Source organism: Eubalaena glacialis, chromosome 2, assembly GCF_028564815.1.
Source record: "Eubalaena glacialis isolate mEubGla1 chromosome 2, mEubGla1.1.hap2.+ XY, whole genome shotgun sequence".
NCBI classification, from domain to species: Eukaryota; Metazoa; Chordata; class Mammalia; order Artiodactyla; family Balaenidae; genus Eubalaena; species Eubalaena glacialis.
In genome coordinates this window covers 5,722,643-5,746,628 of record NC_083717.1, presented here as the reverse complement: position 1 = coordinate 5,746,628, position 23,986 = coordinate 5,722,643, and the positions used below count along the sequence as shown (strand labels likewise).

At 40.0% G+C, this 23,986-nt stretch overlaps 1 protein-coding gene across 1 annotated transcript in view; it reads right to left on the bottom strand.

The window, feature by feature from the left end:
• The window catches only part of CUBN (cubilin), a 266,365-nt gene that overhangs the window by 72,168 nt on the left and 170,211 nt on the right, over positions 1-23,986 (bottom strand). Inside the window, exons 40-50 of the mRNA XM_061178156.1 lie at positions 21,922-22,119; positions 18,748-18,894; positions 16,056-16,246; positions 15,711-15,894; positions 13,125-13,299; positions 11,754-11,932; positions 10,055-10,264; positions 9,253-9,393; positions 8,387-8,568; positions 2,563-2,734; positions 1,258-1,464 (exon numbers count right to left, since the gene is read on the bottom strand). Of these exons, the coding sequence (XP_061034139.1) occupies positions 1,258-1,464; positions 2,563-2,734; positions 8,387-8,568; positions 9,253-9,393; positions 10,055-10,264; positions 11,754-11,932; positions 13,125-13,299; positions 15,711-15,894; positions 16,056-16,246; positions 18,748-18,894; positions 21,922-22,119 (1,986 nt within the window). The remainder of the gene's footprint in view (positions 1-1,257; positions 1,465-2,562; positions 2,735-8,386; positions 8,569-9,252; positions 9,394-10,054; positions 10,265-11,753; positions 11,933-13,124; positions 13,300-15,710; positions 15,895-16,055; positions 16,247-18,747; positions 18,895-21,921; positions 22,120-23,986) is intronic.

Sequence of the window (23,986 nt, the reverse complement as noted above, 5' to 3'; positions counted from 1 at the left end):
CTCAAGCTAAGAACTATCAGATTTGGAGCTATTTTTGTGAATATTTATCTCCTCACTGTTTAGTCTGTCAGACAACATCACTGACCTTAAAAGTCAACAAAATATAGTATTCTGTCTCTAAAATGAGGGAATCGAGAGAAGATTGCATTTAACTGAATGAAATTTGATAGATAACTGTTGTTTGATTCTATAAGCCAGTGGTTTTGAACCAAGCGGAGGGGGTGAGGATTTATCAGAATCCCATGGAGAACATTCTCAAACTACAACTTCCATTTCCCTCATAAGTCTTTTCTAGGTTCATCTACCTCTAAGAGCCCAGATGATTCTTCTGCTGAGGCAGCTGGTCTGTGACCACAAACTTTATCAAATTCTCTTTCTGCCCTCCATGTTCCCAAAGCCAGCATCAATTTCTATAGTTGCCCCAGTACATTGTCACCAGCAAACTGCATTAGCATTCAGCCTCCTTTTCTTTAAATTTTGCAATAACATGGAACCCAGTGAGCCTTAGACAGCATAGCTGATATATTGATATACTGTTACTTTTCTCTCTCTTTTTTTTTTTTTCTTTAGCGGGAAAAGAGTGTCAATGTAACACTGGGGACAATTCAATGGATAACTTGTGCTTCCACTATAGGAAAGAACTAAAATGGATTTATCAGCCATGAATGCAGATTTTTTAAAAATTCTTAAGATGATTATACTTTACCAGGTATAGCTCAATCTATTTCTATCATGAAAACAAAGACAAACTTGACTGCTTCGGGGATAATTTCCTAACCAGCTTCTATGTGCTTCTCCGTTTAATGCATTGCGAAGTTTCTTTAGACTTCTAAGGCCTAAGGAGAATTCCACGGCCTCCTCTGTGAATCCTGTACATTCAGGAAACCACCAGCACATTCTGACCATGTTACGTTCTAGTCTCTGAAGAAAGAAGTCTTGAGTAGATGAGAGTTGAAGGGACCACTTGAACTCATTAAGAGAGCAAAGACAAACTGGAATCTCTCCTGGGTAAATGTCACATCAACTGAGACATAGTGTCTAGTTGAAAACACTGATCCCTCTCATTCCCCGTTTATAGGGCATGTTGTCCCCAGCTGGGCACGTGCAGAATGATGGCTTTGTCCGAACAATGTTCTTCTGGATCTTATATATAATACATACATTACAGCCCTTTGTCTCCCTTCATTGCTGGTGGCCTCCAGGCGTAAGAAGAAGGTTGCAGGTGAATGGGAGAACGTGTTCCTTGATTGGACTCACCCGCTCGGAACTCAAGGACATCAAACTGACAGTCTTGGTGACTTTCTAGGTAAAAATCCTCAAAATGAATGTAAATGGAGGAGTTTCCCTGGTTTGGATTGCTGAGCATCCATTCGCAGTTTAGGTTTCTTGAGTAATTACTGACTCCATCATAACCAGGAGAAGTAAAGTTTCCCCCAGCAGAATTTGTAAGGGACCCACCACACACTAAGAAAACAGAAGGCAACAGAGAAAGTAGTTGTCAGATCCATGCCATAGCAGAAGATACAAACAAGACAGAAAAAAATAACTACAGCAACCAATGCAGCTCTTTTATTGCTTTGATTTGTTTCTCTAGATGAAGTCAGGGTTGTGGGTGAAGGGCTGGCTCCTCATGCCGCCTACAGAAGTGGTTTCTGTGGATTTAGAAAGAAAGATGTACAAAAATAAGCAGCTTCTTTATTTTCCTGAAGATGTAGATTAGGTGGGTGGGGTTTGGCTATGTGTCAGTATCTCCTAATGTGAGCCTATTGTTCATTAACATTTAATTTAGAGCAATATCTAAATATAATGGTGGTCCTGATGGCAACTGTTTAGCAATCTTCCACCTGACCCGAGAACTTAATTGGATAAAGCAGATAATATAACACTGGCATTGCAATGAATTTGCTCCTTTTAATAGGGAATGAATGCTCCTTGTATCAATGAAATAACTTAAAGGTTTTAAAAAAATATTCAGTTCCACTCTTCCTAAATTTTAAAGCTCTTAGATAATAACAACAATCCAGAAAGTAGGAGGATATTTAGAATAGAAAGGCCATATCTTGCTAATTTTAAATGCTCTATATCGTATTTGAACCCCTCAGTCACGTACGCTGGAAATCTGTGTAAGGATGGATGGATGCCTGAGAAACAATAAAATCCGTGTGTCTTCAATTACTTTACTTACTCTCTGGGAGTAAGCTGCCCCTCAAGAGGTAGTTATCCTCTTCCAGGATAAAAGAGTTGACCAAGGGCTGCAGGACTGGCAACCAACTATTATGGCGACACTGCATAGAACTGAGCTAGAAGCTCTTCTAACAGCATTTTTAAAATTTTCTAATTCACAACAGCAGTTTTCTTTCCAAAACTAGAGGTTTTTGTCTTCTGTTTTGGGGGTTTTGGGGTTGGGTTTTCTATCTGGTTATGTTTGTCTTTTGTGGAAGATCCGAGGTGTGACTTTGATCTCTAAAGGGGACGTGGATGGCTCCACTGCTGTCGGCAGTAGCTGTGGGACACCTGCAGCGCAGATGATAACACAGGTGTATTTATAACATCCTCTGTTACCTGCGTCTTCACTGGACGTATAGGAGGCAGAGAAGCCTCCATATGGCCTGGATCCATCAGTGAAATAAACAACCTTCATTGTATTTCCCGAAGATTTGATCTCATTGCTGCCATTCACGCTGCTACACAGTTTCTCTAGCTGGGGTGAGTTACTTCTAATGCCATTAAATACCTGTCGGAGAAAATAGTTTAACCTTTAGACACAGTCCATCTGACTATTTCCTAGGAGGTTACGTTCCCAGACCAGACACAATTCCTTCTAAGAAAACTCTGTGCTAAAATGAATTACTTAACAATATGGGCACTTAGCCCAGTGCCACAAGCCACCATGTTACCCGGAGCACATTTTGTGGCCTCAGGGTCATTGCACTAAAATGGAAGTATTGCAGTCATGCCCTCCTGCCATGTGGTTACAAGTGAAAAACCGCTGTGCTCTTTGCAACTGGAAACTGTGCTCAAAATGTAAAGAAGCTATGCCAACACGCTCACATCTTAGTTCACAGAGTTCACTGGGGGACAGTTTTGTTTAACAATCCATCAGGACCTTTGATATTTGGAAAGAAGACTTAAATGTTAATCTCTGATGATGTGAGGTATAGAAGAACTCAAATATTTTTAAATGCCATTTTTTTTATTGGAGTATAATTGCTTTACAATGTTGTGTTGGTTTCTGCTGTACAACAAAGTGAATCAGCTATATGTATACATATATCCCCTCCCTCTTGGACTTCCCTCCCACCCAAGTAATTTTAAAAATCAATGTCAATGTAATAGTTCTTTCCTAATTAGTCATGCATTCAAAGCTTCAATTTTCTTACTGGTATGAATTTTTTAAAATGGATTAGAGTATTGTGGACTCCAAAATATTAAACAACAACTCCAGTTATGCACATAGTTACGATAATTGGCAAAATATTATTCCACTTCTTTACAAAACCAAGCGAATATTTTAGCACAGCTCAAGAAAGGTCCAGAAGTAAGTAAACAATAATTGATTGAGTGAGTGATAGTCCTGTTTTTAAAAAGGATTTGAATGGCTTAACGATTAGAAATAATGAGGCAGAGTATGACACTAACAGCTGTGGAGAAGGATAATGTATTCCGTAACAAAAGCTGTACGCTTTTTTTGTTTACTGTAATTGATCATTAAATTTCGTTCTTCGGGGGCTTCTGGTTTAAAGTGACTTCCGGCTCATAGGACAGGACACAGCGCTTCCTATCATTTACTGAGCATGGACAAAATGCCAGACTCTGCTAATAACCCATTTGGATTACCTTATCCAATTAGCAAAACAACCTCTCAGACATATAATATTACCCCTGTTTTCCAGATTAAGACACTAGAATTCAGAAAGATTATGCAATTTGCCAAAGTTCAAAGAGCCAGTAGTAATAAAATTGGGATTCAAATTATCCCTCTGATTCCAAACCATGAAGTAATGCATAAGGAAACAGAAAGTGACAAGTATTTCAATAATTCTAAAAACAGGAATGGGCAACACATTGCCAGAATCAAAACGGATTATTCACAACTAAAAGGCTAATGGAATATGTGCAAAACCATGATCAATGGCCTTTATCCCTTCCCTAACGTCTGCCCTGAGCTCAGAGTCACCATGATGAAAAATTGTGAGGCGTCCACTTATCACGTGAACTCCTGCTTTTAGAAGCAGCAAGAGTGCTGTTTCCACTTTCCTCCTCTACTCCTGTTTACACTCAGAAACCATAACTCCCAGAAAACAGTGGGTAAGAAGTAGGTATATGAGATTCAGGACAAGCTCTAAAATGTGCTAAAAGCAGGAATAAAAGCAGGCATATGTCTCATCATAGTGCACGCGGGATGCTGTGGCTTTTCCTCTTCTCCATCTGGGCACAGAGTGAGATAGGCAGCTGGGTTTGGAGGAATTGGATGCTCAGGTCGCTGGATGAGGTATTAGTCTAGAAGTGGTGCACTCAAAGCCACCCTCAAGCAACCTGTAGATCTTAGGAAGGGTCCCTCTCTTCTCCCTCCCTCCCTCCCTTCCTTCCTTCCTTCCTTCCATCTTCCCTCCTTCCCTCCCTCCCTCCCTCCCCCACTTCCTTTCTTCTTTTCAGCCAAGTTCTCAAGTAAATAAAGAGTAAACGAAGGACAAGCCACATCCCCTTGTTTGGAGCAGAGTGAAGAGGAAAAAAAAATAAGCATTGAACCCATAAAAATATATTTCAAAGAAAAGGAATATGGACATCACATTAAAGATTCAGAAATTTATTCTGAAAGTGATTCTTTGATGTTTTAACCTCCCTGTGGAGAAAAGACCTGTAATATGACATATGTGGTTTCCCCTAACTCAATGGTCAAGTCCCCACCTCAGTCAGCTCCCATGAAGCCCATGAGTTGACAGCCCCGGTCATGAACACAGAGTTCCCATCACTTTTTAGTACTTCATTCTTAAATATGAATGAACAGTCAAAGGTCATCAGACATTTAGCGAAACATCCAACATAAAAGGCAAAGACCAATATAATATAATTGGAAACAGGAACTTGAAGGAAACTGACCCCCAAAGGAGCAACACAAAGCTTCAAAATTATGATTAATATATTCATATATGTATGTGAATATATTGAATACATATGAATATGAATATATTGAATATATATGATTTTTTTTTGGCTGGGCCGTGCGGCTTGTGGGATCTTAGTTCCCCAATCAGGGATTGAACCCGTGCCCCCTGCAGTGGAAGCACGGAGTCCTAACCACTGGACCGCCAGGGAATTCCCAGAATATATATGATTTTTAAAGTATATATTAAATATATTCAAAGAATAAGGATAAAATAAGGATAATTACAGGTATACACATCCTCAAAAACTTTATCACCCATGCCCACGTCCTTAGGGAGCCACAGAGCATGTGCCTCGCCCAAAGAGGAAATGAACCAAGAACAGGAAATGAGCATATCATAAAGCCAGGTATCCAGCCCAGGAGAGAAATTAAGGGACTTGCAAATTTGATGATGTAGGGAAATCTGGGCATGGCAGCGGAATCAGACCTGCAGCTGATGGGCAAATGTTCAAGGAAGATATTGCTAAGGAAAATGAATAGAACTGATAGATGTGTTTTACTGTATAAGGTGGGGATGTACACCTGGAGTAGAAAGTGTGTGGAAGAATTAGTGATAGATACGTGAAAAACCAAGAAAAACCATGAAAGTGTAAAAAGGACACAATTATTATTATTACTTGGAAAATCAAAAGCAAATGCTAACAGAGTACACTACTTGGTTTAAGTGGGAGTGATGTTTTCATAATCACATTAATGTAAACCTTGAATAACAATTTAACAAAATCTGTGACAGGAGTATTTGGGGAGGTAGTTGGGGGGTGTAAGTGAATTACATGTACCCCGCGTGCATCTGCAGTGATGGTGGGGCGGTTTCTGAAGACAGCTAAATCCTCATCTTCCACAGCGGGATGTGGATAGATAATGTCTAAGACAGAAAAAATAGAGTAGTAGCAGCATAGGAATATTGTTTTGAAATAATGACATAAATACCAAAAGAAGTAGCTGCAAGAGTTGAAAAATAGGTGCCTTTGGCATCTATGATTCAGAGATGGGGAAATGACAAGACATGATTCAGAATTTGTGGTTGATGCTGTAGATTTTATTTTATTATATGAGTTCCGAAAGTATGACTTTTCCTGTAGGGCATGTGAATATTCTGCTGGTAAGATTCCTAATGATTCTATTTCAATATGATCTCAAAGGAAAAAAAAATGTTAACATATACATCAAAATTTTAGTAATGGCTATGTAGAACTCCAAGTATTTTTATATTTTTTATTTTCTCAACTCTCCAAATACCATTCAATAGCATCCACTGTATTTATAATGAGAGAAACTGATGAAAATTAGTATACAAATGAATTTCTGTCACCTAATTACAACTACATAGTATTATTCATTGCCAAGAAAAGACAAGAAAATGCTTCAAAATATGATATAGTGGGAGTGGTTAATTTTTTTTCTACTTCATTCTTGTCTCTGTATTATTCATTCAACAATAGGAAAAACATGTTCCTTTAAAATAAGAAAACTTAGGTCCAAAATTTCCTGGCTTCCAAATAAAAGAAAGCACACTGGGCTCCGTGATTTTCAATATCTGATAAAAGACAACATTTCAGTCCTTCGTATATTAGAACCAGAGAGCGAAATTTGAAGCTTAAATATGACCATTTTAGAGCAATACAAAGAGACAGTAACCTACAGAGATGTTTCATATTTTTGAAATTCACTAACCAGAAGGAGAAAATGAAACTACAAACAAAAGTGGCTCATTTTTGAGAAGGATAATGCTAGTTCTTCGACTATGGGTTCATTCAACAATGACTGTGTCTATTACGTGCCAGGCGCTGGGGATTCAGCAGGGAACGAAGCAAAGTGCGTGTCCCTGTAAGTGGAGCTTACATTCTAGTGGGGGGAGCAGCCAATACACAAACAAATAGATGCGAGGACTATCAGCTGGTGTGAAGTGCTGTGAAACCAATCCAGACCAGGGTGGGGTGGGGTCTGTTTAACGAAGGTGCTTAGGGAAGGCTCCTCGGACCGAGTCATCTGAGCAGAGCCCTGAATGAACTGAGGGAGTGAACCAGGAAGCCGCCCGGGGAAGAACATCCCAGACAGAGGCAACCGTACGTGGGAAGTGCTTGTGGGTGCACCTTAGGGTAGTCAGTCAAGGAACAGAAAAGAGGCCAGTGTGGCTGGATCCTAGTGAGCACAAGAGGAGGGGGGTTTGAGATAAGACACATGGGTAGAAGATGGAAGGGGCAGCAGATAATGTAAGTCCAGTTGGGCCATTATGAAGATGTGGGACTTCCCTCTGAGTGAGAAAAGAGGCCATTAGAGGATTTTCAAGGAAAGCCTCATGGTCTGATTTAGGTTTAAACCCATCACACTGGCTGCTGTGTTGACACGCAGAGAGACAAGGGTGGAAGTAGAGACCAGTTGGAAGTTATTAAAATAAATCTAAATGAGTGGTGATGGCGGTCGCAGTGGATGTAGTGAGAAGTAGTTAGATTCTGGATCTCTTGTGAAGATTTAGCCGAGTGAGCTTGCTTATGGGTGCAGTTTAAGGTGTGAAAGAAAGGACTCCAAAATAGACAGCAAGGCTTTGGACCTGAGCAACCAGAAGTTTGGAACAGTTATTTACTGAGATAACAAAGACTGGAGAAAGGGCAAGTTGGGTGGAAAATATACTAATATTCATCTACAGTTAATACAGTATAAATACATATATATCTGTCATTCACAGTTAACACTCAGGGATTTCATTAGCTTTCTTTTGCTAAGGGAAGCTAAGAATACTAAAGGTATAATCTCAAAGCATGAGCTTGGCAACCTGGAAGACAGTCGGCCCTGGTCTTCCAGAGGAGTCACTCGGTACGTCCAGCAGAGAACAGTAATTATACACGACCACCCATATGCTTGAAACTTTTGGTGGTGGCTTGTCCTGTGACTCTGGTCCCAATCAGCTATGTGCTACCCGTAGGCTTAACTTTTTGGTTTACACAGGTTTTTCCATGTGTAATGATCATTTGCTTTAAAATTTATCCTGCCTATGACCCTGATTAGGTTGAGACAACTAATAGTCTCTTAAAACAGCTTTTGTAAAAATTATGGCAAACATTTATTGTGACTTTGTTCTATCTAAAATACTTAGAATTTGTGTGTGATACAGTTGCACGGAGGGGAATGTTCCTGACCTAGTTTTCTGACTGTGACTTATGGGTCAATAAACTCCTTAAACAATGGACTATACCATCCCTGACGGCAGGGGACACTTACTGTCACGTGCTCACTGCTGCAGAATGCATGGGCTTCTAGCCTCAGGTCGTCAAAAGTGAGGGCGACCCGCCGTCCTTCCTGCGCAGTGATTCTCCATTCACACATCCAGCCATGAGGGTTTGGGTTCAGGTAGTTGGGAGAAGTGAAGGTCCCAGCAGGGCCCTGGAGATCCCCACCACACGCTGAAGGGGGGGGAAGAAAAAGAGAGAGAAGAAAAAAAAAAACCAAAAAACCAAGAAAACTTCCAATCCAATCCTATAAGGAATGTTCTCAAAAGTAAAGCATTTTTTAAATTGTCCCACTAGACAAAATCAGTGCTCTTATTTATCACTATATGTACACGAGGGCTACCTCTGATAGTTAATATTTAATCTCTGCTTCCATAGATGGTAGTTCACTGGCAGCCTTTTGTCATCATGGCCCAAGAAATATGAGAGTCCAGTAAGTGCAGTAATCATCAGAGTCAGGAAAATCAGAAGGCGAAAGTCGTCATCCAGTTTTTTCAAGACAAGATCTTTATTTCACCTGCATTTGCCAGGGAGTTTGGAATGCAAATTCTGAGTGACTGGAGCACTAAGAGACTGGCTTTCTTGAGATCAGGGATGTGGTTCGGCTCTCACCTCCTCACACCCCTCACAGCACTAGATCCTCCTTTCCTTTGTAGCACTGACTGCAGTTGTGATTTTTCATTTATTGGTGTGACTATTTGATTAATGTCTGCCTCTCCACTAAACTAGTAAGGCCCAGGAAGACAAGCGTCACGGTGTCTTTAGTTATTGTCACACCAGGGCCTAAGAGGAGTGTCTATCCAATGTAGGTGCTCAAGTATATATATATATATATATAAAATGAATCAAAGAACATACCTTCCACGCTGGAGTCAAACCGTAGTCTGAATCCCGAGGCAGTGAGAGAGCCGTCTGTGACAAACCTGACCAAAGCAACATTGCCGGAAGTATCTATGCTGTCAGGAATGGTGTTCCCACAGTATCTGCCCAACAGATTACCTGTGAGAGTCAAATAATTAAGTATTTATATGTCCAGGTGATTGATTTCATTTCACATCTACTTGAGATATTGTGCATGTACGAAGAAAGAAACAATAATAGATAAGACCCTGCCCAGGAAGAAATGGTGACCTCTGGCAAGAGAAGCAGCTCAAACATGAATAAAAATCAATATATCCAAGTATATGAGGAAGTGTGACAAAAACAGCAACCGATTAGAGCCAAGGGCATCAGCACAATGGGGGAGGCTTGCTCGTTTGGTTGGTGAAATGGTCCCAGGCGACAGTGACAAGCATCCACCTCATAGTACTTCCAGGGTACACTACCCTTTCCCTCCTTACCTTACAGGATGCCCCTCAAACATCTGAGTGTGGCCCTGGAAGGTCTCCCTGGAAGAGGATGCCTTCCGCACACCGTGCTCTCTCAGTGTGGCCTCAGGATGAGCTATGGAATGACACCGGGGCTTTGGACACCACTGTTTCATGGGTAAGAACTGAGGGAGAGAAAAGCTGGCACTGTCCAGAGCTGACTGATCTGCACTTCTCCGCAAAAAAAAAAAAAAAAAGTCTTGCCTTACTTGGAAGTGAGGAAATTTCAGAGGCTGAATGAGTAACCTGTGAAAATAGATACCCCCAAAAGAGAGCAGACATATCTCACTGACCAGACGTATGGTTTTCCCAGATCTCCACGAAGTCTCGTTCACAGCCAGATGAATCCTGAAGGTTAAAGTCCTCAAAGCGGATGGTGAGATAATGTCCCGAGGGTCCCTGGAGATGCCACTCACAGAACAAGTCATCTGTATACGGAAGCGTTGGGTACCCGTTGCTTTCAATGACTCCGCTTTGCCCTGTCACTCTTCCTCCACACTCGGCTGCAGAAAAAGAGCAATATTCTATCATAGGTTTTCTTTTTTTAATTTAACGAGCACATTTAAAAGCTTTTAGGTGCCAAGAAAACATGAACTGAAGTTTTAAAAATACTGAAAAGGTTTAGTTTGTGCTTCTCTTTCTACATGAAATCTGCTATTGGTGTACAGAGAAATGATACCACAAGTCCAATCTAATAATGGGAAAGGGAAGACGGCAAGACTGTTGAATGGCATATTCTGTAATGTCTCATGAATTCTCTTGGGACACTATGTAAGAGCTATTAGCTGCAAGTAGGTTTCATTCCAGAACTAACTGAGAGATTGATAGGGCCTGCCTAGTACCCTGTGTTAGTGATTCTGTAGACTAAGTCCTAGCTCAGCTAAAAACAATGCTGTGGTTGATTAGTCATGCCTGCCATTTCTAGTTTATCAAATAAACGTGTTACTGTAGTAATGGGTATCTCAGGGCCTTGACAATTACTATCCAATTATTTCTTATCAGCTGGATGTGGGAGATTGAATTATATACAATTTGCCTCAGGCTATAAAATGACCCATGGTGTAGGTTAAATATTGTTACAACTAGGCTTTTCAAGTTTTGAATGCATTAAATATGTTTGGTTAGTGTTCAGACCCAACAGATACTAAATTCTACGTAATTGTGACCATATTGTAGTGAATCTTCAGAATGCATTATTTATTACTCATTTTTTAAAGGAAGGAAATCAAAACACTGAATGAATGACCTGGCGCTAGAGATTTAGGGGAAAAAACATCTCGATTATCTATTAATGTTGAGGAGGTCAAAGTCACTGTTCTCAAAATAGTTATTTGATTACTAAAGAGTTTTGCAATTTAATATTGTACATATTTCACGACAAGAGGAAGAAACAAGAATTTAACTGGATATGGTTTTCACTAACAAGTTAGGGAAAAATACAAAATATTCAAGTTTATTAAAAAGAGTATTTTTAAATGGAAATTAAAGTAAAAATTAAAATTGATACATGACTTTGTGGTTTTAAACATTCACATTCCTTACTTATTTCTATCATTAAATTAACTGTGAAAATTAGGCAGCTAGAAAGGCTTCTTTTAAAATGGCATGATCATTTAAAAAGTTTTAATGCAATTATTCTGTCATTACTTTCTTTTTTTTTAATTAATTAATTTATTCATTTATTTTATTTTTGGCTGTGTTGGGTCTTCGTTTCTGTGCGAGGGCTTTCTCTAGTTGCGGCGAGCGGGGGCCACTCCTCATCGCGGTGCGCGGGCCTCTCACTATCGCGGCCTCTCTTGTTGCGGAGCACATGCTCCAGACGCGCAGGCTCAGTAGCTGTGGCTCACGGGCCTAGTTGCTCCGCGGCATGTGGGACCTTCCCAGACCAGGGCTCGAACCCGTGTCCCCTGCATTGGCAGGCGGACCCCCAACCACTGCGCCACCAGGGAAGCCCTGTCATTACTTTCTTATTGAATATAAAAATGTTGTTACCTATGGAATACTTGGCCTTGAATCCCACATGAGTGGGGCTGCTGTCAGACCGGAATCTCAAATACATCACCTCTCCTGAGGACAACTGACCGGCAGGCAGAGAAGCTCCACAGAACTTGGAAAGCATTGGTGCATTTGAATCAGCACCGTCTCGCAACTCAAGGTAATTGGACGTACAGCTACAGTGGAAAGAAAATTCTGTTTAGTTTGCAAAGTCTATGGCTTTGACATATTTTGATAATAAAGACTTCACTTTCTCCAAGGGCATTATTAAATCATCATTTCTGTAGCGCTATGTACACAACACAGCGTAGACACTATGACAGAGTCAGTGTAGGTGGTGTGTCACTTCAAAATGCCGTATGATATTTTTCTGAATTATACACTCCAGTTTGTAGCTCAGAAAGACAGGTTTTACATGTACCACAATGAAGAATATTTACTCGCCTTCCATATTCTGTTGGTCTTAGAAATGTAAAAATCATTCTCGAATCAACCCCTAGGAATGTCAAAACACAAGTATTTTGTTTCACATGATGTTATGACACATTTCACATGACAAAGATGAACTCTCTCTTGATAGCTGTGTAACCGGGGCTAAGGGAGAATCTCAGCTGGAATTTTCCATGTCCCTAAAAGAGGACAAGTATTTACCCAGTATTTCTTGAGAAAGTCAACCAGCCAATTAACGCTCAGTGAGGGGAGAGTGGCATTAAATCAGGAGTCCAGAACTGGTAAGCAAAAGCTCTCACACCTGAGCTTTGCACCCTGCATGTATTCATGCAGATGTATACACATGTTTGTTAAATGAAGAGAAAGATACAGATTTTTTTCAATCTATGTAGTTATTCCATCTGTGTTCAACATAGTAAGACAAACCCTCTGGTTTGTAATCTTTAAAGATTCTTACTAAACAGAGATTGGGAAATCGTACTGTCCTTGCTTTAGTCCTGTTTCTGACACTGGTGACCCCTGGTGTCACAAATTTCCATTTGTTAAACAGATACTTTATCATTTATGACACTGAGTATGGGGCTGGCCAAATAAATATTCGTCTACCAGAGACACTCTCTTTTCCCTGTGGGAGGAAGACGGATAATATAAATCTCAGACAGCCATCCTGCGCGTCTCCCGGAGGATGTGCGCAGGGTCAGGAGGGACGGTGTCTGTTTACATAATCTGCTCAGCTGATGGGTGAGGGTCCGGCAGGCAAGGTTTTCAAGCCCCAGGTGTTAAGCATTTCCCTTCCCCGTCCCTAGATTTCCTTTGCCGTATATGCTGCTGAGCAAAGAAGAAGGAAATTGTTCTGAGATGTGACAGCTAAAAAATACTAACTCTGGGTAGGAGGAAAATTAAACGGAAGTGACCTACTTGGGTGTTACTTCGACATTGAATTGATCTTCAAACTGCAGCCTTATGAGCTTCCCGGGAGGAGCAGCTATGAACCAAATGCAGTCAGCGTGCTGCGGATAATTGCTGGGGTGGTTGGGGGAGGTTACGTATCCAGCAGAGTCCGCATCGTGGATGTAAATATTGCCCCCGCAGGCTGTCAGGAAACACAGTTAAATCAACCTACGGTCTGGAGAGAGAGGATGCAGGCGACTGCCGTCTTCATTTTTAAAAGTCTCTGTATCTGTACCTCCAATCTTAATTTCCTTTCATCTGGAATTATCGCCCTTTTCTTTTTAAGCAAATACATTCTGAATTTGCTATCAAGGGAGCTACCACATGTATCACTTTTTAACTCGCCAAACCACATGTTCTCAATGGAAATTTCACTCCTTCCTAAAGCCAACCAAAAGATTATGGCGCACGGTGCGTGCAGTAGCACATCATGGGCGCATGACGATACACCCACCACTTCGATAAGCATGTAAAGGCACCAGCACTTTAACTGCCCCCTGACCATTCAGGTCAATAGACTGATGTTTAAAAGACTAAGCAGATATACATTTGTACAACTCTGTGGACATTCACTCCTTATGTTTCTTTGGGATTTAGGTGCATTTGAAGACCAAGAGATGAAAATCTTTCAAGGGCCCCCATTGCCTTCCAGTTAACATCTTAACTCCTTTTGGTGCCGCCCTCAGCATCATGATTCCTGCCTGCTTCACCACCATGATGTTTAGCTCCTTTTGACTCTCTTCTCCAGCAGTCGTGAATTCTTTCAAATTCACGGAAATGCCTTGTTATTGCACAGCCATTGAGACTTGATATGTTGTCACCTCCTTTCTTCACTGACTGGCAAATCTCTGTCAGTCTCCTTCCTCTGGGAGCCTTCTCCCATCCATAGCTCCCGATAGCCCCCTCCTTCTAGCCTCATCGTACCGTGTCCTACCTGTGCCTTTGCTTGTCCGTCTCCTCCTCTGCACTGAACTCAACAGACTTGGTAGCTTGCACAGTGTGAAGCACTTTGTAAATGTTCAATTAATTAATTAGAATGTCAATCAATCCGGTGAGAATAAAAGCATCCAGCACAGGGACACAGAAATCTCAGTCAACCATACTGAAGGAGTGCCTTGGAGAACGATGGTGTAGAACAAGGCTAATTTGATGCCACAAGTTGTTCACTGAATAACATGTGTTAAAAGCTGAGAAACTGAAGTGGCAAAGAAGTTGGTGTGCTGGAAAGATAGATGGGGAAGTAGAACTGACTGTAGTTATAGGAAATGGGTGAATCAGAAAGTTGAGAGAAACAAGAGTGATCATATCACAACAGGTTTTGAAATCAAAAGACTTTTAAGTCTAATATGAAGGCAGAAAGATGGCGAGAAGGTAATGGCCATACCATTCTTGCATGAGCAGAGGGTCGAAAAAGCAATGAAAGAGTTACAGTGTTTGCAAGTCTATAAGGCTCTCTAAAGGCTCAGGACCGGGTGAAATCCTGCCCATTCACAACTCAGCAGCAAAGCTCAGCATGGAGATGGGGAGGGATGAGAAACTCGCTACCTATAAGGTAGCGGTACTGGGGTCACAAAGCTGTGCTGGTAAAGGCTCCTGCTAAGCGCCAGAGCTATGTGGTCTGGGAAGTGGTGAAAGGACATTCCCTGTAGTCATGGAATCTACACGAGGTATTAGATGATTTTCTGTGTCAGTTGGTGGAGACTTACTTCCTCTCCTCTCTTCAAATGAAGAAATTCTGCTGACGTTTTAAATTCTCATATTTTGGAGAATGTGCAATAAAACACATGGCTCATTTAGATTAATACAGATTTTGAAATATGTCCAGGAATCTGAGATTGAGGTCATAGGGTTATCCTGAAATCCAAATTATCTAATTTTAAGGGGACAAAGACTCTTTACAGATACCACTCCTTCCCTTTTTTGAAGCTATGCTTGTTTACTTATTTATGCAATTAAACATTATCTAAAAATAAATGTCACAAAAATCAAATCATTACAGTAGAATTAAATATAATTACAATCAAGTATAATTAAGACAAGGTAATTAAGTAAACACCATTACTGTAATATATAATTAAATGGGTAATAACAGAATCAGAGGATTATATGTTCATTTAAAAAGAAGCATACAGATGATTACAAAACAATGTAATTATCATTCTTATAATGTTTCTATAACTGTATGTAACTTATAATTAGACATTTTATAATGGAAAAGTCTAAGGAATTTCAGGGGATCATTAAGATCAGCTCAATTTATACTCATGGAGAAGTTCACTTTGTTCATTCTCTTGATATGTGGCCTTGGAACAATCTAAGCCTCATCTTACTTATCTGAAGCATGGGAACAATGAAGAAAATGTAGTCGTGATGAGATATCAAATGTATCAAGCATAAAGTAAGTGCTTGATAATAGGTAGCTACTCTTATTAACATTATTATTGCTAGTTCAGAAAAAAAACTTTACATATTTTTTTCTCAAATCTATTTAAACAAAAAAGGCCAAGCAATTGCAGGAAAAGTACAGACATTATTCTCAGTGAAAATACTTACCTAAACTCTTTGCCTCATATGTGATTTTAAATCCCCGTCCTTCATTACTATTATCAGAAATGAACTGCACAAACATTTGATTATCTGAGGTGAACAGAGTGGACGAAGGGCGACTGCCACAAAAATGCCCATTTCCTCCATGGGGTCCCAAGGGTGGAGAAGAGATATCAGGTCCATTTTTTAGCTGGAAAGACAAATTAAAATTGCACAGTTTCCTTCCTACTGATAAAGATGAGATATACAAGTTCTGTCAGTTCATAGCCCAGGAGGAGAAACATCATGGTTTTGTTTTCTGAATGAAGCGTGTAGAGAAAGTAGTTAGAAAAAGCAGCAAACAAGACCTACCACCAAGTAGTCCCCCTGGTTGCAAGAAGAGTCTCTATTTGGAATCTGGAAGGGCTGTTCAAAGTGGATGGCGACGGTCAGACCACTCTGAACCTGGACATGCCAAGAGCAGTTGAGGTTGGGAATGTAGGTCTCTGGGTACCTGGGTGACGTGATAATCCCTCTGTCTGCATGCAAGTATCCACCGCAACCTTCCCAGGAAGAAACAAAGACAGCACATTTAAATAACACTCACAACTGGATTTTGATGCTTTTTCTGTTTGTCTTGAGAATTTTCAAAGTATAGGCAATAGAAATGTGGTTTGAAACTCACTCGGGACCAAAAACTGTTGGAAACAATCAGCGCAACAAGCTTGGATGGAGTACGTGCCCCTCGGTACTCATTTCGTTTCTGTTCTAAGATAGGGATGTAGAATAAGCAGTAGAGGCAAATCCCTTAACTTTCATGAAGCTTACTTTACAAAGTAAACTCAGACGTACAACAAACACCTACATAATTAATATGTGAGGTGGTGATAAGTTCTACAAAGAAAGATGAACGGGGAGAGGGAAAATGAACTATACTGCCCGGGGCAGTTAGAGAAGGCCACGTTACTGCAGTCATATCTGAGCAGAGACCTGATTGAAATGGGGGGATCACATCCTAAGTGAAGTAAGTCAGACAGAGAAAGACAAATCCCATGTGTTATCATGGTTATGTGGAATCACAAATACGTCACAAATGAACCTGCCTATGAAACAGAAACAGACACACAAAGAGAACAAACCTATGGCTACGAAAGGGGAAACGGGCGGGAGGGATAAATTTGGAGTTTGGGGTTAGCAGACACAAACTACTTTATACAAAACAGATAAACAACAAGGTCCTCCTGTATAACACTGGGAACTATATTCAATGTCCTGTGATAAACCATCATAGAAAAGAATATGAAAAAGAATGTATATCTATGTATAACTGAGTCACTTTGCTGTACAGCAGAAATTAACACAATATTGTAAATCAACTATACTTCAATAAAACAAATTAAAAAAAAAAAAGAGAGACAGGGAATCAAGACATAAGAGTGTTTGAGAGAAGAGCATTGCAATCCAGAAAACAGCTGGCGTGAAGGCTGCTGTGTTAGTGGCGCATCTCAGAAGTCAGAATGGATGAGGCCAAATGAGAGATCTAAACAGTTAGCCCGGTAGGTCGTGCAGGACACTGCAAGGGCTTATTCTGAATAAGAAGAGGAACACATTGAAGGGTTTTGAGCATCAGAATGGCATGATCTGACTTAAATTTTAAAGACTCACTCTGTCTGCAATACTTAAACTCTAAGGAAGGGCAGGGAAAAGCAGAAGCAAGAGGTCCAGTACGGGGGTGATTTCTTGAGTCCAAGGAGGGTTGACAGATGCCTGGACTAGGATGGTAGCAGTAGAAATGGGGAGAAGTGGTTGGACTCTGGATATATTGCGAGGGTGGGACCATTGTGGTTTGTTGATGAATGGGATTGATGGAGCCAGAAAAGAAGAATCAACGGTGATGCCAGCTTCCTGGCTTAAATAGCTAGAAAAATGTACTTTCCACTTCCTAAAATTGAGAAGAATGTGGAATGAGCAAGTCTGGGGCTGGGGGAGGTAAAAAACGGTGGGGGGCAAGAGTTAGTTTCCCACATGTTAACTTATACAGCACGAGCTGTCACGCACATGTCCACGAGCCACGTGAGAGAGAGTGAGGGGTTCGAGCTGAGAAGACAGCAGATAGAGCTGGCGCTTATTTGCCAGCTGTCAGGGACCGACCGGAGCGTCAGTGAATGAGGGCAGGGAGCTCACACGGCTAGTTAAAACGCAGAGGTGGAAATTTACCTTAGGTCTGTCTAATTCCCAAGCCCATTCTCTTCTTAAACCACTCTGCAGCCGGCCCTCCTTGACTGTGAGGACGATCGTTTATCTTCAATTGCTCCCTACTCTATAAAAGGCATACATAATACTGGAGAAAACATTCATTTTTAATGTCTAGATTGATAATCTACTTTAAAATTAGGTTTTCCAGTTAAAAATATAAGAGTCTTTAGAAATTTCACATTCTGTGGACTACTTTTTAACTTTAACCCAGTGTGGGTTGAAAATGATTGTTTGGACTTCACATTTTGTCAGGTTTTGAAAGTCTCAATCATACCCCACACGACAGCCTGCCATACAGGATGCACACTGTCAGACTCACCAAATCCATACTTCAAGACCAACAAACTCTTCCTGCCAACCTTTAAATGAATCATTTCAACCACGGGATTTACGACGATATCTCCTACATTACTTTAACTGGTTATTTCTGAGGTTGAAGATAACTCTGACTTACTGCTCCTTTGATGTGTTATGGATATGTACTGTCTTCTGGTTCCAGCCATCCTCTAGGCTGAAATTTTGTTTTAAACATCTTACTCTTGTGCCTACCGTGGAGGGAAGATGCCCTGCCCAAAGAACTGAAGATGGGGGATCATTCACAAATGTGGCCAGTTTCTTGCTTTTTTTTTTTTTTTTTTTTGATTAAGACTTAATACCTGACATCAGGATAACCCCCAGAGGCTGGGCAGAGACCTGTGTGCTCTGACTTAGAACCTGTGTCCTGGCATTGAAAAACGAGCAGAGCATATTAGGGAGAGAGCAAGAGGTAGATGAGATGGAATGAATTAGAACTATGAGAACGTATTACTCTTGTGAAACGATGCATTAAAGCCCGCCCTGGTTACACTGAAGTCCGAGGTGAACTGGATCACCATGTACTCTCCAGTAGACCGGATGGGTCCGGGGATCTCTCTGCCACAGAGAACTGCTAGCTCCTGGGCCATGCTGTTGTCTCCTACAACCAAAGAAAGGAAATGTCAGTGTGAAAATATGATGTCTTAAGAGTCTCCGCCACCACTTACTTACAAAACAAAAATAGAGTCACAGATGTAGAAAACAAACTTATGGTTACCAGGGAGGAAGGGGGTTGGGGAGGGATAAACTGAGAGATTGGGCTGGACATAGACACACTACTATATATAAAATAGATAACTAATAAGGACCTACTGTATAGCACAGGGAACTCTGCTCAATACTCTGTAATGACCTATATGGGAAAAGAATCTAAAAAAGAGTGGATACAGGCATACGTATAACTGATGCACTTTGCTGTACACCTGAAACTAACACAACACTGTAAATCAACTAAACTCCAATAACAATTTCTAAAAAAGAGTATCCTCCACCATCATTGCAACCCAGCCAAAGTGCCTCACACATTATTCTCAAAACATCCGCATTCCTAGGAGGCAGCAGGATTACCAAATACAGGGACATTCCAGGGGTTACATCATTGTGGCTCCGGTTTGTAACGGTGCCGCCTGTCTTTCTCTTTAACCTTTTTAATAACAACTTCTTTGCCAGTTCCCACTGCCTTTCCAAAAACTGGCTGACAGTTCTTCCTGGAACGAAAACTCAAAGTGAGAGGACGTGATATTGGGAAGTAACTGAGGACCAGTGCCGATATGTGCAGTAGATACTGATCTAAACTATTCTGACTGCTGAAGGTCAAGTATCTAAAAAAAAAAAGTTTGATTCTTCAGCCCCGGATCCGATGCTAATGTTATAAGGTCATTTGCCCAGAAGTCTGCCTTCACCTTCAGAGGGGTTTTCTTTTTTCTTTTCATTATTTTGTTGTTCATTGTTTGTTTTGCCATTATAAGAACACAGTTCTCTCCATGTGTGGAGGATGAAAAAAGATAGTGTCAGCAAATGTGCGCCTCCAGAGACATCAACGGGAGCTGGGTAATCCCCAAGGCCCTTTTTCCTTTGGCTTTTCTCTTGATTATAAATTTTGATCAAAACAACTGTCTCAGTCAAAGCCTGAATGGAGCAAGGACTTAGATTCCTTGGCTGGGAAAACACGTTGTTTTTTCCCTAAGGCAGAGAATTAATTAATTTGAAACTTAAAAAAAGACAAAAATAGAATATGAGACATGAGGAAATTTGCCCTTTCACTCAACTAGCAAAATGATTCTTTTTTGACATTGACCACAACCTAAAACTTACTCATTTAGCACAGCTATAAATACACGATGCTTGGAAAGGCATTCTTTACAGGGGTTCTGACCTCTGGAAAGTTTTGCATTTTTTATCATTCAGAAATTTATCTGTGACTCCTTTTGCATTCTTATCTTCATTATGCTATTTTGCTACACATTTCACCCCAAATCTGTTGACTTATTCTCTAATTAACTGCATCACAAAGCTTTGAAGCTTATTATATGTTGTTACTTATTTCACATGTGTATATTTTATCTCTCAATGAGACTGAGTTGGGTCTACTGATTTTCGTTTCTTTCCTAAAGAAAGAAAAATAAGAGGAAAGATGATAGTTCCTCTGGGCAATGTGCTGAGAGCAGATAGTTGATAGGAAAAAGGGGGAAAGTTATGGTTTACCATCTGATCATGTTTGTATGACTGACTTGAGTCTTCACTTACTGCCCAGCTCCTACAGAAGGAAAGTAAAGCACCTCTGCCATTTGATTTTTCTCACTATACTTAGTGGGGGTCTAGGGTTAAGGGGATAAGGGGGACATGAAAATGCACATTAGCCACCAGTGGGCCAAAATCAAACACATGTTTTGGTCCAAAAAAAAAAAAATGCTCTGAAGCATTTTTCATTAATCGCCAAAATTTAACAAACTGAGAAGTTCATAGAAAACTCTATGCTTTTCATATCTCTTGGAAAATAAGATCCATAACACCGAGCCTGCACTCCTAGTAGCTGCCCCTTTGATTCTGTCCTCCAGTTTAACACCTCACTAGATGTCACCTGCTGTCTAGGCAGGCACTGGGGTTGCAATATGTGTCATGCAGGGCAGTGGGTCCCCAGCTTCAGAGACTCTACCACTGGGAGGCAGGGACCTGGGTCAGGCAAGGGGAGCACCTCACATCGGGGGCAAAACTTAAGGAAGTGCCAGAGACCTCAGAAGTCAAGATAAAAATATTTTAGTACAATATTTCAAAAATTGAAATTTAATGTAAAATGAACAAAGTATTAAAATTTTAAATAAAGACAGGATCTGACTCTGTACTTTGTCCAATCCTGCCTTACTCTCCTCACCCTGATCTTAACCTTAACTGGAGACAGATCTAGGACCCATCCAAGTTTCTAGTTTAGTTGGTCTGGGGTGGGGCATAGAATTTGCATTTCTAACAAGCTCCCAGGTGATGCTGATGCTGCCCATCTGGGGACCTCACTGTAAGAGACACTGACTAAAGGATATGGCCTCCCTATTCTCCTCTGTCCCATGCAAATCGTGAAGCACAATTCCGTGCATCTTGCATTGAAGCATTATTTATATCCCTCACTCATTGCATAGCAATACCACACCTGGGTACAGAGGAAAAGATGAAAAAATATTAGCCCTTAATTCTACCCAGAGATTCAGTACACAATAGAAACTTGAATACATTGCAATTTTAAATACTTTTCACACTTGGATCTTAAAGCCATAGGTATAAAATATCAAGATTTATTTCCATAGCCCTTCAACAAGAAAGCAGCACAACCTGGAAACTCAGATTATAATTTCCTACTTAAACCACAGGGAGTGTTTCCTCTTGGGAATACAATGCTCTCCCTAACATAGTGTGTGGATTATTTTGCTCCAGGCAATTTAATGCTCTCCCTATGTTCTGCAGAAATGGTGGTCAATTCTAGTATCTCATGCTTTTACTGACCATCATACCTGTGCATTTCCATGCAAATGGATGGAAGCAGTAAACAAGTATGATTATAATTGAATGTAACTAAATGTGTGTCAGGGTTGAAACTTGGTAGTGTTTTGTTTTATTTTGTTTTTTAAATGTTTCTCACCGTCTCTTATCACAAGTTTATCATAGCTGCATGTACTATGAGATTCAATGTCCAGGGAAAGGATGTTGAGTTCCACAGTAGAATCAGGAGCCTGGATAAGCCACATACAGTCAGCGCCATTACTGTAGCTTTCAGGCCAGCCTGGGGAGTAAAGAAAGACTGGAGCATCTCCTGTCTGCAGGAACCCACCACAAGCACCTGCAGAATGAAAAGCAACATCGTTGAAATACCTCTGGCAGAAAAGAAGGTAGCATTTCAGTTCTATACTGAAATAACCAATTAAAACAATTTTCTCAAAGAAATTTATACATATTTTATTAAATCCACTGATTCAGACAGCTGTGATTTCCATAATTTTTTGAAGAAAAACACACTGTATTCTACTTTTTTCACCATAGTTTTACCACTTAACCCAATTATTAATGAGTGCCTATTATTTGTCAAGCATGAAGTAAGTCCGTATGAAAGACCCTATTATTATCGTTACCAAGGTAGAACTTTGTTCATGTTTCCAGTGTGCTTTAGTCTTCACCTTTTTTTAGCATAGCTATTCATCATGTAATTTATATTAGGCAATTTTGAAAAAATTTTCAATTTGGTGAAATGAAGCATTCAAAAAAGTTTGTGAGCTTATAATAACAACAGCCTTTTTGTTTTGTTTTGTTTTTTTGCTTTTTAAATAACAGTTTTGTTGAGTTATTATTCACTCACCATAAAATTTACCCTTTTAAAGAGTAATTTATCCTTTTAAATAGTTCAGTGGTTTTTAGTATGTTCACAAAGTTCTGCAATCATCACTGCTACCTAATTTTAGAACATTATTTTCACCACCCTGAAAGAAACTGGATACTCTTTACCACTGATTCTCTGTTCTCTACTCCACAAGTCTATGGAAACCACTGGCCTACTTTCTGTCTCTATGGATTTGCCTATTTAAGACATTTTATATAAATATAATCATACTATATGTGGCCTTTTGTGACTGGCTTCATTCACTTAGCATAATATTCTAAGGTTCATCTGTATTCTAGCATGTATCAATACTTCTTTCATTTTAAGGCAGAATAGTATTCCACTATACGGATATACCACGTTTAGTTTTTCCATTCATCAGCTGTTTGACATTTGGGTTCTTTCCTCTTTTGCACTACATTCGTGTATAAATTTTTGTGTGGACATATGTTTTCAATTTTCTTAGGTATATAGCTAGGAGTGGAATTGCTGGATTGTATGGTAACCCTGTGTTTCAATTTTTGAGGAACTGCTAAACTGTTTTCCAAAGTGGCTATAGGATTTTACATTTCCACTAGCAATGTACAAGGGTCCCAGATTCTCCACATCTTTGTCAATAATTGTTATTGTCTGTCTTATTGATTATAGCCGTCCTAGTGTTAAATACATATTTTCTAGTATACCACTTTAATTCATTTGTTCTTTATTTAACTGTATATTTTCGAGTTTTTTCTGTGTGGTTGTTCAGAGGATTACAATTAACATCTTAAGTTAAGACAATGTAGTTTGGATTAATATTAACTTAATTTTAATAGTATACAAAACTTGGCTATAATATAACTCCATTCCCACCCACCCCCATCTTTTATGCTATTATTGTCATAAAATTATATATTTAAACATTATAAGACCATCAGCATAGTTTATTATTATTGCCTTATGCAGCTGTCTTTAAATCAGATAGCAGAAGAAAAGAGCTACAGATGAAAGTACATTTATACTGCCTTTATATTTACATATGTAGTTGTCTTCACTACCTACTGTCTAGCAGTAAAGACATGCTAGGGTCATTTCATTTCATTCTGAAAGCCTCCCTTTAGCATTTCCTGTAGCATAGGTCTGCTTGCAATGAATTCTCTCAGTTTCCGTTTATCTGGGAATGTTTTAATTTCTACTTAGTTTGGAGGATACATTTTCTGGCTATAGAATTCTTGATCAACAGTCTTTTTACTTCAGCACATTGATTATGTCATCCCACTGCTCTGACCTGCATGGTTTCGATGAGAAATGAGATGTTAACCTTGTTGAGTGTTGTTTTTACAAGATAAGTGAT